General features: G+C 45.5%; 1 protein-coding gene across 1 annotated transcript in view; it reads right to left on the bottom strand.

Annotated features, from left to right (window-relative positions):
• Galnt17 (polypeptide N-acetylgalactosaminyltransferase 17) overlaps positions 1 to 15494 on the bottom strand; it is a 427390-nt gene that overhangs the window by 217207 nt on the left and 194689 nt on the right. Inside the window, exon 3 of the mRNA XM_013350719.2 lies at positions 9810 to 9976. Within this exon, the coding sequence (XP_013206173.2) occupies positions 9810 to 9976 (167 nt within the window). The remainder of the gene's footprint in view (positions 1 to 9809; positions 9977 to 15494) is intronic.

Genomic DNA, 15494 nt, shown 5'->3' with positions numbered 1-15494 from the left:
CTCTCCTCTCTCTCTCTCTCTCTCTCTCTCTCTCTCTCTCTCTCTCTCTCTCTCTCTCATGGTCCTTTCCGCTTCCTTCATCACGTAGCCTAAAAGCACAAGTATGGAAATGCAAATGTGTCACCTAACCGTGGTGACACAGCCACTGAGCAAGAGCTGTCAAACTGCAGTGATCTGGCTGGGGGGCAACAACAAGAATCGTTTATGATTAGGGAAGCTCTTTCTAGGCAGGAGGAAAGGTAGGTGATGTTCACAGGATGAGTGCCTGGCCAAGCATGGAGCTGTGTGATAACAGGGCATCTCCCGCCTCTGTCAATCAGGGCCTCACCCACACAGGGAGAATGCTATCTCCCCCAAACATAAGACTTCTTCTATCACTGCAATTATAAACCCAGAAGAAAAGCGAACAATGCCAGGTGGATGCTTTCCCAAAATCCTTCCTAGAAGACCAGAGGGTAGAACCTTCCACTCAAAAAAAAAAAAAAAAGTTTTTTAACCCAAGCCACACTGCTTTCAACTTTTGAACACAACTGAACAAGAGAGGCCACCCACCACCAGGTGTGCTAGTTCTAAAGACAGTGTCAGTGACAAGTTATATAACCAACCCGATCTCAGAAACCCACAAGATGATGCCTGGTCGCAGATAGGGTGTTAGTGAGTTTTCTGGCAATAAAATGCATATCTTTTTTTTTATATACACATGGAAAGAAAAGCTCTATTTTGGTTCACAGTTTTAGTTTTTAGTCCATGATTCTGTCTAATCAACTTTATAAAATGTGTGATAATCACTAGATAAAGTAGGATACACCCATAAACTCCAGCACTGGGGAAACTGAGGCAGGAGACACATGAGCTCAAGGCCAGCCTGGGCTATATAGTAAGATTCTGTTTCAACAAAACAACAAAAACAATCAAGGTTGGAGAAGTAGCTCATCAATAGAACCCCTGCCTAGAATCCCCCAGTGAGGAGCTGGGGTGTGACTCAGTGGTAGAGCTCCTGCTTAGAATCCCCCAGTGAGGGGCTGGGGTGGGGCTCAGTGGTAGAGCCCCTGCCTAGAATCCCCCAGTGAGGGGCTGGGGTGGGGCTCAGTGGTAGAGCACCTGCCTAGAATCCCCCAGTGAGGGGCTGGGGTGGGGCTCAGTAGTAGAGCAGCTACATCGAATGCCCCAGTGAGGGGCTGGGGTGGGGCTCAGGGCAGAGTACTAGTCTAGACTCTTTCCTGTGAGAAGTTGAAGGCATAGTACAGCAAAATTTTAGATTTCATCCTCAGCACCATAGAAAGAATAAAAAATAAATTAAAATTACAATAAAACAGCATGAAAGCTGTCTGAAGTGCTGAGTTCACCAGCACAGAATTCTGTACAGCAATCGCTACTGTCTCCATGACTTCGCTCACCTTCACTGTACTTCGGTGCTTATTAATTGGTAATCTCCACCCTCACCCAACTCCTGGTTGTGCAAGTGTCATTTCAGGGGTCACAATGAGTAGAAAACGAGGCTCAACGGACATCTTAGACACCTGTGGCAAGCTGCCAACTCAGAAGATTAAAAAGTAAAGATGAGAGAGAGAAAGGCCATTTGTGGGAAAGGACTGTCTGGGAAAAAAAACTAAAAGCAAAATCAAACACACACACACACACACACACACACACACACACACACACACACACGGACAGTATTACCATCCAGCAGGGAATAAGAAAACATATCGCTTCCATTAAGTCAAGACAATATGTTATAGAAGGGAACTTTTGGGGAATTTAAAAAAAAAGACTACTGGGAACTAACGTTATGAGAGCAGAAAAAGTTTAAGACAGTGGTAGAGAGGGGAACAAAAAGAAAATGAACGAAAAAGCAAAGGAAGCAGAAGAAAAGGACTTTTCTAAGAAAAGATGGGGAAACTGGAGGGTTGAGCTAAGTTAGTACTTCTCAACCTTCCTAAGGCTGAGACCTTTTAACACAGTTCCCCATGTTGTGGTGACCCCCCAACCATACAAATTATTTTCATTGCTACTTCATAACTATAATTTTGCTACCATTATGAATAATAATGTAACTATCTGCTATGCAGTATACCTCATATGTGACCCCCTAAGGAGGTCATGACCCACAGGTTGAGAACCTAGGAGCTAAGACATCCAAGGCTGAAGCAAAGGGAGATTTGGAAGAACACATAAGGAGAGAGTATTCTGGTTTGCTATGGTTGCTATGATAAGACATTCTGACTAAAAAAAATCCTGAGGAGGAAGGAGCTTGCCTTATACTTCCAGGTCACAGTTCGCTGTTGAGGAATCCTGGGAGGGAATTCAAGAGATGAACCTGAAGTAACCTTGGAGGAACACTGTGCTGACTCACGCCACGCCTTGTGCATAGCTACTTTTCTTACATCGTCCGGGAGCACCTGCTACGGACTGTGCCTCTCCTCATGGGCTGAGCCCTTGTGCAGCAATTAACAGCCAAAACAGATGTTCCACAGACAGGGTCACAGGCCAGTCTGACCTGGGCTCTCTGTCCCTTGAGGTGCTCCAGTCAGAGGCTCATGGGCTGGGTTGAGTTGAGAATTCAAACTGACCAGAATAAGGTGTAATCACTCATATGTGGAACTGATAAGCAGGGGAAAGACACAAGTAGAGGGGGGACTCCCAGGGGTGTTGGGAGGGCCAAGGAGGAGAGGAGGAGATGAGAAGAGTCCTAGGGCAGTGACTGTCACCAAAGTGTATTATTTACATGTATGAAAATGGTCTGACGAGACCCATTCCTCCATACAGTTAATACATACTAATGAAAACACACAAGTGACCCATTTAGGTGTGCTGATGGACACCTGTGTCACAGTGCTCAGAAGGCAGAGACGGGAGGCCAGGTGTTCCAGGCCAGACTGAGTTTCAGAGTGAGATTCCTCAAAACCAAAACAATCAACCCAGATACAGTCAACATTCCCGTAATTCCAGCGCTTGAGAGACAGGAGGATCACTATGAGTATGAGGGTTTCCTGGAGTACAGGATAAAACCCTGTCTGAGGGGGAAAAAAGAAGTAGGGGCTGGAGAGCTGATTCAGTGGTTAAGGGCCCTTGCTGCTCTTTCAGAGGACCTAAGTTTGCAACACCCTCAACGGGCTGTTCATTACTGCCTATACCTTCAGTCCCAGGGCATCCAAAGCTTTTCTCGGGCCTAAGAGGGGTCCCTACAGTGTGGGCATACATGCCTGCACACACACATACAAACAAATAAAAATAAAATTGATTTTTTTTTAATCTGGAGACTGGTCTTTAAAAAATTAAAGTGCTTGCCACACACCCATGCAAAGCAGAGTTGGGCTCCCCAGAAGCTCAGTATGGTGGCCCTGGTGACTACCTGCAAGGTCCCTACAATGTGGACATACATGCATGCACACACACACACACACACAAATGAAAATAAAATTGTTATTTCTTTTAAATCTGGAGACTGGTTTTTAAAAAGTTAAAGTGTTTGCCACACACCCATGAAGAGCAGAGTTGGGCTCCCCAGAAGCTCAACATGGTGGCCCTGGTAGCCCACCTGCAATTTGACGCCGAAAGGCAGAGGCAGGTGATCCCTGAAGTAAACTAACTAAGGAGACGAGACATATTGACCAGCATAGCTTTGGGTTTGACAGAGAGACCCTGCCTCAGTGAATAAGGTGAGGGTAATGGAGGGAGATCCCTCACAGCAATCCTGAGCCTATGCATGCATGCGCACGCATGTGCATGCACACACACACACATTACATATGTGCTGCCTTAGAGTTTCTATGGATCTGATAAAACAATCTGTTCAAAAGAAACACAGCAATGAAAGGGCTTATTTCAGCTTACAGCTCTTGTGAAGGGACTCTGGAGGCAGGAACCTGGAAGCAGAGGCCTTGGAGGAGTGCTGCTTACTGGCTTGCTTCTCATGCTTGCTGAGCCTGCTTTCTTATACCATCCAGGACCAGCAGCCTGGGGGTGGCACCGCCCACAGTGGACTCTCCCCATCAAACACTAATTAGGAAACATCTTACAGAGGCATTTTTCCTTGGTAAGATACTTTCTTCCCAGATATGCCTAGGTTTGTGTCAAGCTAACAAAACTCAAGTAGTGTGTGTTAAGCATACATGAAAAATGGACAAAAAAAAAGTAACCTAAAGTTATACTGGGGCCAGTCTTCTGGATTAAACCTGAACTGTACCAGTTCATGTGTGTAACATTCAAACATCTAGGAAGAAAATGATTCTACAAGCTTCCAGAGAGGAAGAAGGGGGGGGGGCATGCAAAAGATCAGGGATTAAAATGTCTTTGATTCCTCTTTAAAACACACACACACACACACACACACACACACACACACACACACACGGCAGAAGTAAAAGGCCCTATCACACACTCAAATGTTTACAAAGTACCTTGAACTACATTATCTCCAGCTAGAGACACCCAAAGATTTAACTCTTTATAACACACACACACACACACACACACACACACACACACACACACACGGCAGAAGGAAAATACCAGAGCAAAGCCACCAAAATTCTTAAAGTGACATTTAACTCCACTGTGCCACTTATCAAACAGAAGACAGGGAGAATGCCATCTTTAGCCTGTATCTCAAATGATTTTCTCTGCCTCGAAGTCTTTTTCTCAGGAAGCTTCTAGAGGTGGTGCTTTACATGTATAAGCACGCTAATGGAGAAGAATAAAGGCATGGGGTGAAGCATTGGAGAGGAGGCAGGAAACTTCCAGAAGGACAGGGGAAGGAGCTCCAAATGACAGTGGTACAGAGATCAACTCTATGGCCAAGTATTTGGAACTTCCCGTAAACTTACTTAGGTGTCACTTCTTCTAGGTGTCTCCTCCAATTCTCTCTGTCTAGCACTGAGCACACCCCAGCCCCTCACTGGGGGCTTCTAGGCAGGTGCTCTACCACTGATTCACACCCCAGCCCCTCACGGAGGGATTCTAGGCAGGTGTTCTACTGCTTATCTGTATTCCAAAATCTTTTATGCTTTATAAAAATTTTAAGACTATGTTGCCTAGGCTGATTATCAGCTCAGTAATGTATTCAGGCCTTAACCTTGCGATCCTCCTTCCTCAGTTTCTCTTGTTCCTGGAGTCTTCCGTAGGCCTCTCCTAGGGCTTATTCCCTTGGTATGGCTAATGAATGTTTGATATGGAATCAGAATGGTGTGGAGGTATCAAGAGAACTATTTTAAGGAGGCATATGCTCTCACTAACAAATACTATGAGGTCAGGGAGCAGAAACTGGATCTGACGAGGAGAAAGCATTGACTAGTTTTGCCTGAGTGATTTAGTGTGATAGATCAAGCACAGGGATTGCACACAACTCAAACTTAACGTATCGCAGATATGGGGTAAGGGAGTCTGTCAATTTCTCAAAAAGATGAACAAAGCCATTGAAGGTTAATACACAGTCTCAGTCCGCATCCTGAATGAAGAATGACCTCACATAAAAATAAAACAGTCTGGGCTGGAGAGATAGGCCATCGGGTAAAGGCACCTTCCGGCAGGCCTGACAACCCGAGTTCCATCCCTGGGAGTCCCAGGATGGGAGGAGAGAACCAGTTTCATAGGTTTCCTCTGACTTCAAATACACATTAACATGTGTGCGTGCCACCTCTAAAAAAATTAAATATAATTAAAAATTTTAAATCAGGGTTGGAGAGATGGCTCAGCGGTAATGAGCACTGGCCACTCTTCCAGAGGACCTGAATTCAATTCCCAGGGCCCTCATGGTGGCTCATAACCATCTGTAACTACAGTTCTAGGGGATCTGATGCCCTCTTCTAGCCTCTGAGGCCTGAGGTACAAGCATGGTGCATAGACATGCATGCAGTGGAAACATCCATAGACATAAAGGAAATAAATCTTTTTAAAAAATTAAACACTTTAGCATGGGCTGCGTATCCCCGTCCTTATTTGCCCTACTGCCTGAGACCAGCTAACTTCATGATGGACCGCTCAGACCTCCTTACAATGATGTCTGTAGACACATTTATAATAAAAACAGAAGTGATTACACTTAACACCACAGGGAGGAAGTGCAACAAGCAGAATATTAACTGGTTTGCATGATCAGATCTCACCTACGTAAAGTCGTCACTTTAAAGGAAGAAAGTTTGAATGAATTCATCTCTGGTTAGTGTCTGTTTTTTCAGTTATATTTGCTTTTTGATATGTCTCCATTTCCTTACAAAGAATATTTATTACTTTAATATCAGAAAACAATTATTAGTCTGGAAGAAACAGAGAATGTTTTAATCAAATTTGGACAGACGCTAAATGAGATTAACACCATGAATCTTGAAGAACTAAACTTGAAGTGTAAAAAAAATGCTTCTAAGGTCAAGAGAACATTCTGTAATGGTGAAAACTAAAACTATGGTGGACATAGAAGGCCCATGGGTACAGACCTGCAGCTACCAAACAACAGCTAAAAACAGACACTATTCAGGAGCCATGACAAAGAAGCAGTCATTGTGGGACATTTGAAAATATCATTATCTCAGATTATTAACACACATTCAGCTCAGGGTTTATCTAAGCAAGCACACACACAACTGATGCTCAGCTGGAATTTAGCATTGTTATTATAGTGTGTGGAGTTATTAAATATACGGCATCTACATAACAGCAGATATGAAGAATGTCTCAGTAAAACAAACACAACAGAGAGGGCACTGAATTCTGTGAAAGGAAAAATGTGTTTGTAGAGTGGAGAAAATATGGAGACTAGACACCAGAAATGATAAGAAAGAAATGGTATTCATATAGTCAATTCTGGTCCCCTGGGTCAATGAGGTCAATAAAGGATAATAAACAGGACTTAACCTTATTGTCTGACTCAATCAAACACTTCTCTCCTTTCTTTATTTTCTAGTAATGATTATTTGTTAGTACAAAAATTTATTTTGTTTTTTTAATTATGTGCATGTCTGCATGTGGGTATGTGCACATGAGTGCAGGTGCACATAGAGGCCAGAAGAGGGCATCAGATCTCCTGGAACTGAGCTCAAGTCCTCTGGAAGAGCAGCAAGTGCTCTTTACCACTACGACATTATACCAGTCCCTCCACTAGCTTTATCTAGGCCTGAAACACCACCCTAAACAGCACCTTCAGAAACAGGCACAAGGACTGGTCATTTCATCCAGGGATTCTAAAATGTGATTCCCATGCCCTCACCCACAAAATTACCACCACGACTATGAGACATAAAGTTTCCTATACTGGTTATACTGGCATATGCCTGTCATCCCAAGACTTGGGAGGTAGAAGCAGGAGGATCAGTGGTTCAAGGTCATCCTCAGCTACATAGTTTGAGGAAAGCCTGGCTACATGAGACCTTGTCAAGGAAGGAAGGGAGAGAGGGAGGGAAGAAGGAAGAGGGAGGGAGGGAAGAAGGGAATGAGGGAAGAAAAAAGAGAGGGAGGGAAGGAAAGGGTAAAGGGAGAAAAACTATAGTACTAAAATCTAGTCAGTGATCAACTCCATATGCACTGAATGATGACCCAGAGGAAACAGATTACTGAGCCCAGGAGCACGGCTCACCAAGTCTTTGGGGGATCATCCAGCAGTTCTGAAGTGTCCCTGAGGGAAACTTCCTGCTTCTGGGCTGATCCAGACCCGGTCTCCTGGAGATCAGGCTTCAAAAAAGACCAAAGAGAGCTCATCTTCTTTCAAACCCTAGAGCACCTTGTGGGGTAATCTCTCTACTCAGTGCAAGAGGCTTAGGTACCCCTAATCCTATGAACACTTGGAAGATTAGCCTCCTGGGCCTTCGACAGGCTCACTCTGCACTTGTCACGTCTGTCCTTAGCTCAGAGGGATTTCTCCCTGTGGTGAGCACATTGTGAGCAGATACAAGAGCGTGATTATCAGTGACTATGTCTGCACACCTGGTCAATGTACTTTTGTATGATGTTGTCTCAGGACATCCTAGGAGTTTTGTAATCATACCAAAATTCCTGCTTGCCTTCTATTTTAATTGACACACTGTCTCTAGGTGCGCTGAATTCAAAAGGTCTTTTGACCTGACATGGCTCATTTTCGCCTGCCACCGTTTTAGGCTCAGTGACCCAATAGGGGAATATAAAACAAAATGTGTTCTTAACACACACACACACACACACACACACACACACACACACACACACACACAGAACCACACACACACAGTCACACAGAATCACACAGACATACATACAGACACACACACAGAGTCATACAGAACCACATACACACAGAGAGTCACACAGACACACAGACACACACACACACACACACACAGGGGAGGGGCTATTCAGGCCAGAGATAAATGCTAAGGTGGAGTGTCTTCAACCTTCACCTTTTCATTTCTGACCTGACCTCTCACTGAACTGGAAGCTCACCGATTCCGCTAGGCTAACTGGTCAGTAAGCTCCAGGCCCTCTCCTGCCTCCACCAGCCCTGGGATTATGGGTGCACACCACCAAGCCTCACATACAGCCAGAATCTAGGGATCAAACTCAGGTCTTCAACTTTTCACAGCAAACACTGAGCCATCTCACCAGTTCTAAGGACAATTTTGTTGTTGTTGTTGGGAAAGGTGGAGTCGGAAGAATTTAGACCTTCCTCTTTGTGTTGTTTTGGTGACATGAAAGGGAAATTAATAGATCCAAGCTGAGGGACTCACTCTTGTTTGGTTGGTTTTCTTTTGTTCTTTAGGTAAGGTCTCACTATGTAGCCCAGGCTGAGAAAAACTTGCCAGTTAGCCCAGCTTAGTCTAAAACACATAATCCTCCTCCCTCAGCCTCCCAAGTGCTAGGATTAGAGGTATCATGGGCAATCATGATCAACTCCAGTAACGTTATTTATCCATTTATTTAATTTTTCATGTGTGTGTGTGCACGCTTGTTGTATGTGCACAAATGCACTTGCACACATATGTGGATGTGTGTGGAGGCCATAGGACAACCTCGGGTATCATTCCTCAGGAGCTGGACACTGTTTTTTGAGACAGGGTCTCTTACTGCCTTAGCGCTCACTGATTGGGTGAGGCTGGGTGGACATTGAGCCCCAGAGACCTTCCTGTCACTGCCTCCGCAATGCTAGCACCATAAGCACGTGTCAACATGCCATACGTGGCTTTTTAAAAACACAGACTCTGAGAAATCAAAATAAGGTCTTCACGCTTGTGGGGAAGGCACTCTACCTACTAATATTTCTCCCCAGTGGACATCCACCTAGTAATTTTATAAGAACCTGTTCTAGCTCCATGTTGTTGTTGCTGCTATGATAAAACACCTTAAAGACCAAAAAGCAATTTAGAAGAAGAAAGTTTATTTAGCTTCCTATTCAAGATTAGAGGACTAGTCACATCCTACCCGCAGTCAAGAGAGGAAGCAGATGGACCTTGTTCGATTGTTTTCATTTGACCTTTTTTCCTGGCTTATATAGTTCAGGATCCTTTTCTTAGGGAATGGTGCCACCCACAATGGGCTGGTCCCTCCTAATTAACTAACAATCAAGACAATCCCCCATAGATATACCCATGCACCAACCTGTTCTAGATAACAGACTCTCTTCTCAGGTAATTCTAGGTTGTATCAAGCAGACAGTTAAAACCAGCAAGCATAGATCCACTGAGGGCCCAAACAGTCATGTACTCATATTTGCCAAGACTCTCCCTTCCTCCCATATGCTCCAGGGAGCAAGAGACATGGACACCAGCATGGTTCCCTTGGGAACCGAAGTGGCATTTCTTTCCTGCTGGCACGGAGTCCTGCAGGCAGACTGTCCTCCCCCGTACCTTCGTCGCTGTTGTCATCCACCAGGATGATCTCTTTCAGCAGGTGTGTGGGTGTGTGATTGACAGCACTGTGGACTGACCGCAGGATCACAGACAGGGCCTCATTCACGAAGATGAAGATGATGGATATCTGGGGCAACTCCTTGGAGTATTTGAGCTCCTTGCACCTGGGGAAGGGAGAACAGGAAGGCTGTCAGAGAAAGCAGGCCAGCACTCGAGAGGCTGGAGAGATGGCTCAGAGGTTAAAGGCACTGCTCTTGCTGAGGACCAAGGTTCTGGTTCCCAGAACCAGATGGAGCTACTCCCAAGAGCCTGCAACTCCAGTTCAAGGGGGGATCGGATGCCATCTCTTAGCTTCCATGGACACCTGCGTTCATGTGGCTCACATACAGGCCCTCAGGAATACAAATGCATACATATGAAATGAAACTTTTTAAAAAAATTAATAGAAAACGAATACACACAAGATGTGGCTGAACACAGAAGATTTTAGCCAGTTTCTCACCAGGTTTCGACAACACAAGAAACCATCACTCTCCCTTAGCGCCCTCTCTCTCTCTCTCTCTCTCTCTCTCTCTCTCTCTCTCTCTCTCTCTGTCTGTCTGTCTGTCTGTTTCTCTCTTCAACAAGGCCTCTGGTATCCCAGGCTGGTCTCAGACTCACCATGGAGCCGAGGATAACATTGTATTACTGGTCTTCCTCCTGTCTTCACTCCCTGGTGCTATGATGACAGCTGTGTACCACCAGACCCAGATTATATGTTGTGGGGGTGCAGCTAGGGCTTGGTGTACAGTAAGAGCACTTTACCAACTGTGCTATGTGTCTGGCCTTCCTTTAGTCTTCTAAGAATTGTGAAATAAACCCAAGCAATAAAGAGTTAAAAGATCCAGCCTACAACATCTAAATTTATCACCCCAAAGGAAAAAGAAAATACCTATATTGGGAATACATTCACCTATACCCACCTGCACCGCATCCATGCTTCTGTGCTGTTATAGCTGGAATCTGAAATGTCCCCACAGACTAATGTCTTGAGAGGTTTATTTTTAAAAAAAAACAAACCCACAGTTTGGGGGTAGATGGCTTAATTGGTAAAGTCCTTGCCATGCAGACATGAGGACCTGACTCCAATCTCCAGAACCCACATAAAGAAAAAAACGTTTGGTGTGGTGGTCCAGGCTTATAATCCCAGTGCTGGGAAGCAGAGGAAGAAAGTTCCCTGGGGTTCACCGACTATTCAAACTACCTACTTGGTGAGCTCCAGCTAGTAAGAAACTGTGTTTGAAAAACAAACTAACGGACTAACTAAGGGCTGGGAAGGTGCTCGCTTGCAGTACAAGCCTGAGGACCAGAATCCATGTAAATGCCTGCTGGGTGTGGCAGTGCACCTGTAATTCCAGGCACAAATGGCAAAGACAGAGAATCCCCAGAGTAAGTGGGCAAGAGAGACTAGCTGAATCGGAAAGCTCTGGGATTGATTGAGAGACCCTGCCAAAGTGAATAAGGTAGAAGAGAGAGGAAGGATGATTCCTGACAGCAGGCCTCCACACGTATGCACATACATGTGCAACCATACACACATGAACCCACACACATCCGAACAATGTACACACACACACACACACACACACACACACACACAAGTATACCCTATACACACCGGAGAGATGCCTCAATAGCACTGGCTGCTCCTACAGAAGAGCCAGGTTCGATTACCAGCACCCCCATGTGAATTTAGAACTGTCTGTAGCTCTATTTCTATAGAATCTGAACTCTCTCTGGTCTTCATGAGCTTCAGGCACGCATGTGGTGCACAGACATCCATGCAGACAAAAACATGTACTCACATAATGAAACTTTAAAATTAAATAGGAAATAAAATAAACAAGGCAGACAACACCCTAGAAATAATAGCTGAGGTTGTTCTCTGGCCTCTGCTTGCACACATGAATGCAAACATGCGCACACACACATGTGTGTGCACACACACACGTACATGCACACAAGGAGTACAAAGATCCAATTCATCCTGCCTCTGGGAGATAGCACGGGGCATAGAAGGAAGAGTGAAGGACTTGAACAAAGGAAATAAGATGAAGGGATGGAGTGGGAGGGACACGCCGGAGAGGGAGGGCGAGCTACGTCTGTTTCTTTATGCTGAACAGCTTGGGCTGTGTCAGGCCGCATGAATCACACTGGCAATTTTCAGAAGAAAATAAAGTTTTCTTACGATATACATCCCTGCCTCCTGAGGAGAATGTTCAGGGATTCATGGATCACACGGTCTTATTTTTGCTATGGCTCCATAAATCCAGTGCTGAGGGACGCAGGAGGGATACAAATGACCATTCATTGATAGGCTCATGAGCTGTTGGCGGAAGCCATCTCATTGACTGGGTGGTGACCCAAGGAATGAGAGCCTCTCAGGACTTCTTCTTGCATGCTCAGCCTGGGAGTCTGGCAGCTGCTCCATCTCAGCCCATTACTCTCCATCCTGAAGATGAGAGCCCATGGAGCTCACGCCTAGCTGCTCCGCATACTTACTTCGTTGGTCTTGTTTGACTTCATTTTTAATTTTTATATTAATTTTGATACAGGGTCTCCTGCCACTCGGGGTGGACAGAGTTGACCTTGAATGTTCGACCTTCCCGCCTCTACCTCTCAAGCGCTTAGGATTCGAGGTGTGCACCGCCACAGCTATTTTGTGTAGTGCTGAGAATGGTACCCAGGGCTGTGGGCATGCTGGGCAAGCATTCTACCAACCGAGCCACGTCCCCAGTGCGGGTCTGTTATTTTAACAGCCTTCAGTCCTTGCAGGCAAGAAGGAAACACAGAGCACTCTCTGTATTGAGCCGTCTCTACCCATGAGCAGTGGAGTCTGGTTGTTCTCCAGTATGGAGTTCATTGATATCAACTTGATTGGATCTGGGATCAACTAAGAGACATTCTGTGGGCAGACGCTTCTCCAGAGCAGGCTTCCCCTTCTACAGCAGCCCAGATATAGAGAGCTCCAATGGGAAAGCATCACTGTTTGCCTTCCTTCATGCCTTGCTAGCAAGTGCATCTATGCCGGGCCACTGTGGCAGCAGCCACCCTTCCCTGACATCAGCTTCTTCAGCCTTCTAATGTGGCTCTCTAGGAATCCCCTAGGCCTTCACCATTCAGACTACAGAGACATCGAGTCTCATGGTCTGAGCAGTTACCATTTCCTAGGTAGGGAGACCCAGACAGTATAAGAGAGGCGAAAGACCAACAGAGAGCAAGTAAGCAAGCAAAGATCATGTATTTATTCTCTCACTGCTCTTGACTGCGGGTGTGATGCCTTAAGTCCCTACAGCAATGGGCTGTAACCCTTTCCTCCCCCGAGTTGCTTTTGGCCAGGGTGTTTTATCTCAGCAACAGAAAGAGAACTAGAGGTGATGCTAAATCTAAGACACTAGCATGGGGAATGGAAAACACTCCACACAAATAGCAAACAGCCCAGAAGCCATCCTGGAGTGTGCCAGGCGTAATGTGTACCAACACGGTCTCAGATCTCTTCTCCAAAACAATGTATCTCCTTTCCATAACTAGTCAGTTATCAATAAACAGTCCTTTACGTAAACAGAGATGGTTGGTAGGGAAGGGATCTGCATTAGTTATCTCTCTATGACTGTGGTAAAACGTCATGACCAAGGCAACTAGGAAAACAAAGAGTTTACTTTAGGCTTATGATTCTAGAGGGTTAGAGTCCATGTTGGCACATCAGAGGTAGCAGGCAGAGGAGGTTGGAGCAGAGAGCTGAGAGAGCTCACATCTGGGACCACAAAACAGCAAGTGGAGAGAGCTGGAAATAGCATGAGCCTTTGAAACCTCAAAACTTACCCTCAGTGACATCCTGCTTCCAGAAAGGCCACTCCTCTTGAGCCTCCCCTAATAGCCACCAACTGGGCATCAAATGTTCACATGCTGGAGACTTAAGGGGGACATCTTATTCAAATCATCACAGAGTCTTCAGTAGGGGGGGGGTCAATTTTTTCTTTTTTTTCTTTTTATTAAGATTTTTCTCTGTTCCCCTCCCTGCCTCTCCCCTCCCCTTCAACCCTCTCCCAAGGTCCCCATGCTCTCAATTTACTCAGGAGGTCTTCTCTTTTTGTATTTCCCATGTAGATTAGATCTATGTAAGACTCTCTTAGGGTCCTCATTGTTGTCTAGATTCTCCGGGATTGTGATTTGTAGGCTGATTTTCTTTGCTTTATGTTTAAAAACCACCTATGAGTGAGTACATGTGTGTGTCGGGGGGGGGGTCAATTTTAATCCATGCCCAAGACCTAACGGAGGATCCAGAGAAAGTAAAAACTAAGTTTCTCTTCTCCAAAAAATGAGGGACTCCTGGGTGGAATAGATTACCAGTGAGGCTGGGGAAGGAAACTAAAGGAAAGATAAAGGGCACAGAAGGAAGCCAAGAGAAGATGTGGAAGAATATAACGAAATGCTGTCCTCTGGAGATGGCCATGGCACTCACGAACTCACGGAAGCTGTGGCTCCCTGTACAAGATCAAGGTGGGAAACATCCCAGCATCAACTGGGAAGGAGCTCCCAAGTTCCCGCCCCTCCCTGAGGACCTACAGGCTTGCTGGGGGGAGAGACATTCTCTTTGGTAGTGTAGACACTGGTAGGTTTCTTAAGCCCCTATAATAACCCCTCACCATGCACAAGGAACAGGACCAATTAAATTCAGCAGATCACAAAAAAAGCTAAACAACCAAACAAGACATGAAAATAGGAGATGGATTTGTGGGGGTGGGAAGAGGCAGGGATGAGTGGGATTGGGAGTGAAATGAGAAAAGACAATGGGGTCAGTCAATAAAGGACATTATAAACGTCTACGGAATTATCGGACAACAGTAGCAATGGAAGAACTTGGTGACAGGCTCCTGGAACAGTGCACATTCATTGCCCCTGTCCATTCTGGCTGTGACCCTAGGATGTGACCATCAATTCTGTTAACCATCACCATCTCCTTCCTCTCTTCCCAAGGAAGCCACCGGACTTGGTTCACCTGATAACAAAAATGCCCAGAGTCACATCACCGATGGTGACCTAGACATAGACTCTCCTTTGAGAGACCACCAGGGCAAACCCCAGGAGAAATGGAAGAAAATGGAGTCCTCTAGTGAATTTTGAGCTTCTTGTTGCAAGATGGAAGAAGTTCTAGAGACAAGTGGTGGCCTTGCTTCAAAACATGAGGATGTGCACTTAAACAAGGCAAGATGGTAACTTAACCAGAAGGGAAAAAAAAAAACTAATTCAAGGTGGATATGGTGGCACAAAACTGCAACCCCAGTACTTTGGAGGCAGAGGCAGGAGGATTGCTATAAGTTCAAAGCCAGGCTGGGCTGCATAGTAAATTCAAGTTCATTCAGGGCTACATAATGAGACCCTGTCTTAAAAAGCAGAAAGGGGGTGGAGTCCATCTCTCTTCCCCAACCTCTTTGTCTTTCCATTCCTCTGTTTCTGCGTCTTCCCCTTCTCCCTCCCTCCCTCCCTCCCTCCTTCCCTCCCTCCCTTCTTCCCTCCTCTTTCTATCTCCCTACTGCTCCATCTTTCTCCCTCCCTCCGCTTTAATTCTGTCTGATCTCTTGGTCTCTCCTTTCTCTCTGCATCTGTATCTCCATTGTTCATCTCTCTCTACCTTCCTCCCTG

This window comes from Microtus ochrogaster, chromosome 2 (genome assembly GCF_000317375.1).
Source record: "Microtus ochrogaster isolate Prairie Vole_2 chromosome 2, MicOch1.0, whole genome shotgun sequence".
NCBI classification, from domain to species: domain Eukaryota; kingdom Metazoa; phylum Chordata; class Mammalia; order Rodentia; family Cricetidae; genus Microtus; species Microtus ochrogaster.
The sequence above is the reverse complement of the archived record's forward strand: the minus strand, read 5'-3'. Positions and strand labels throughout refer to the sequence as shown.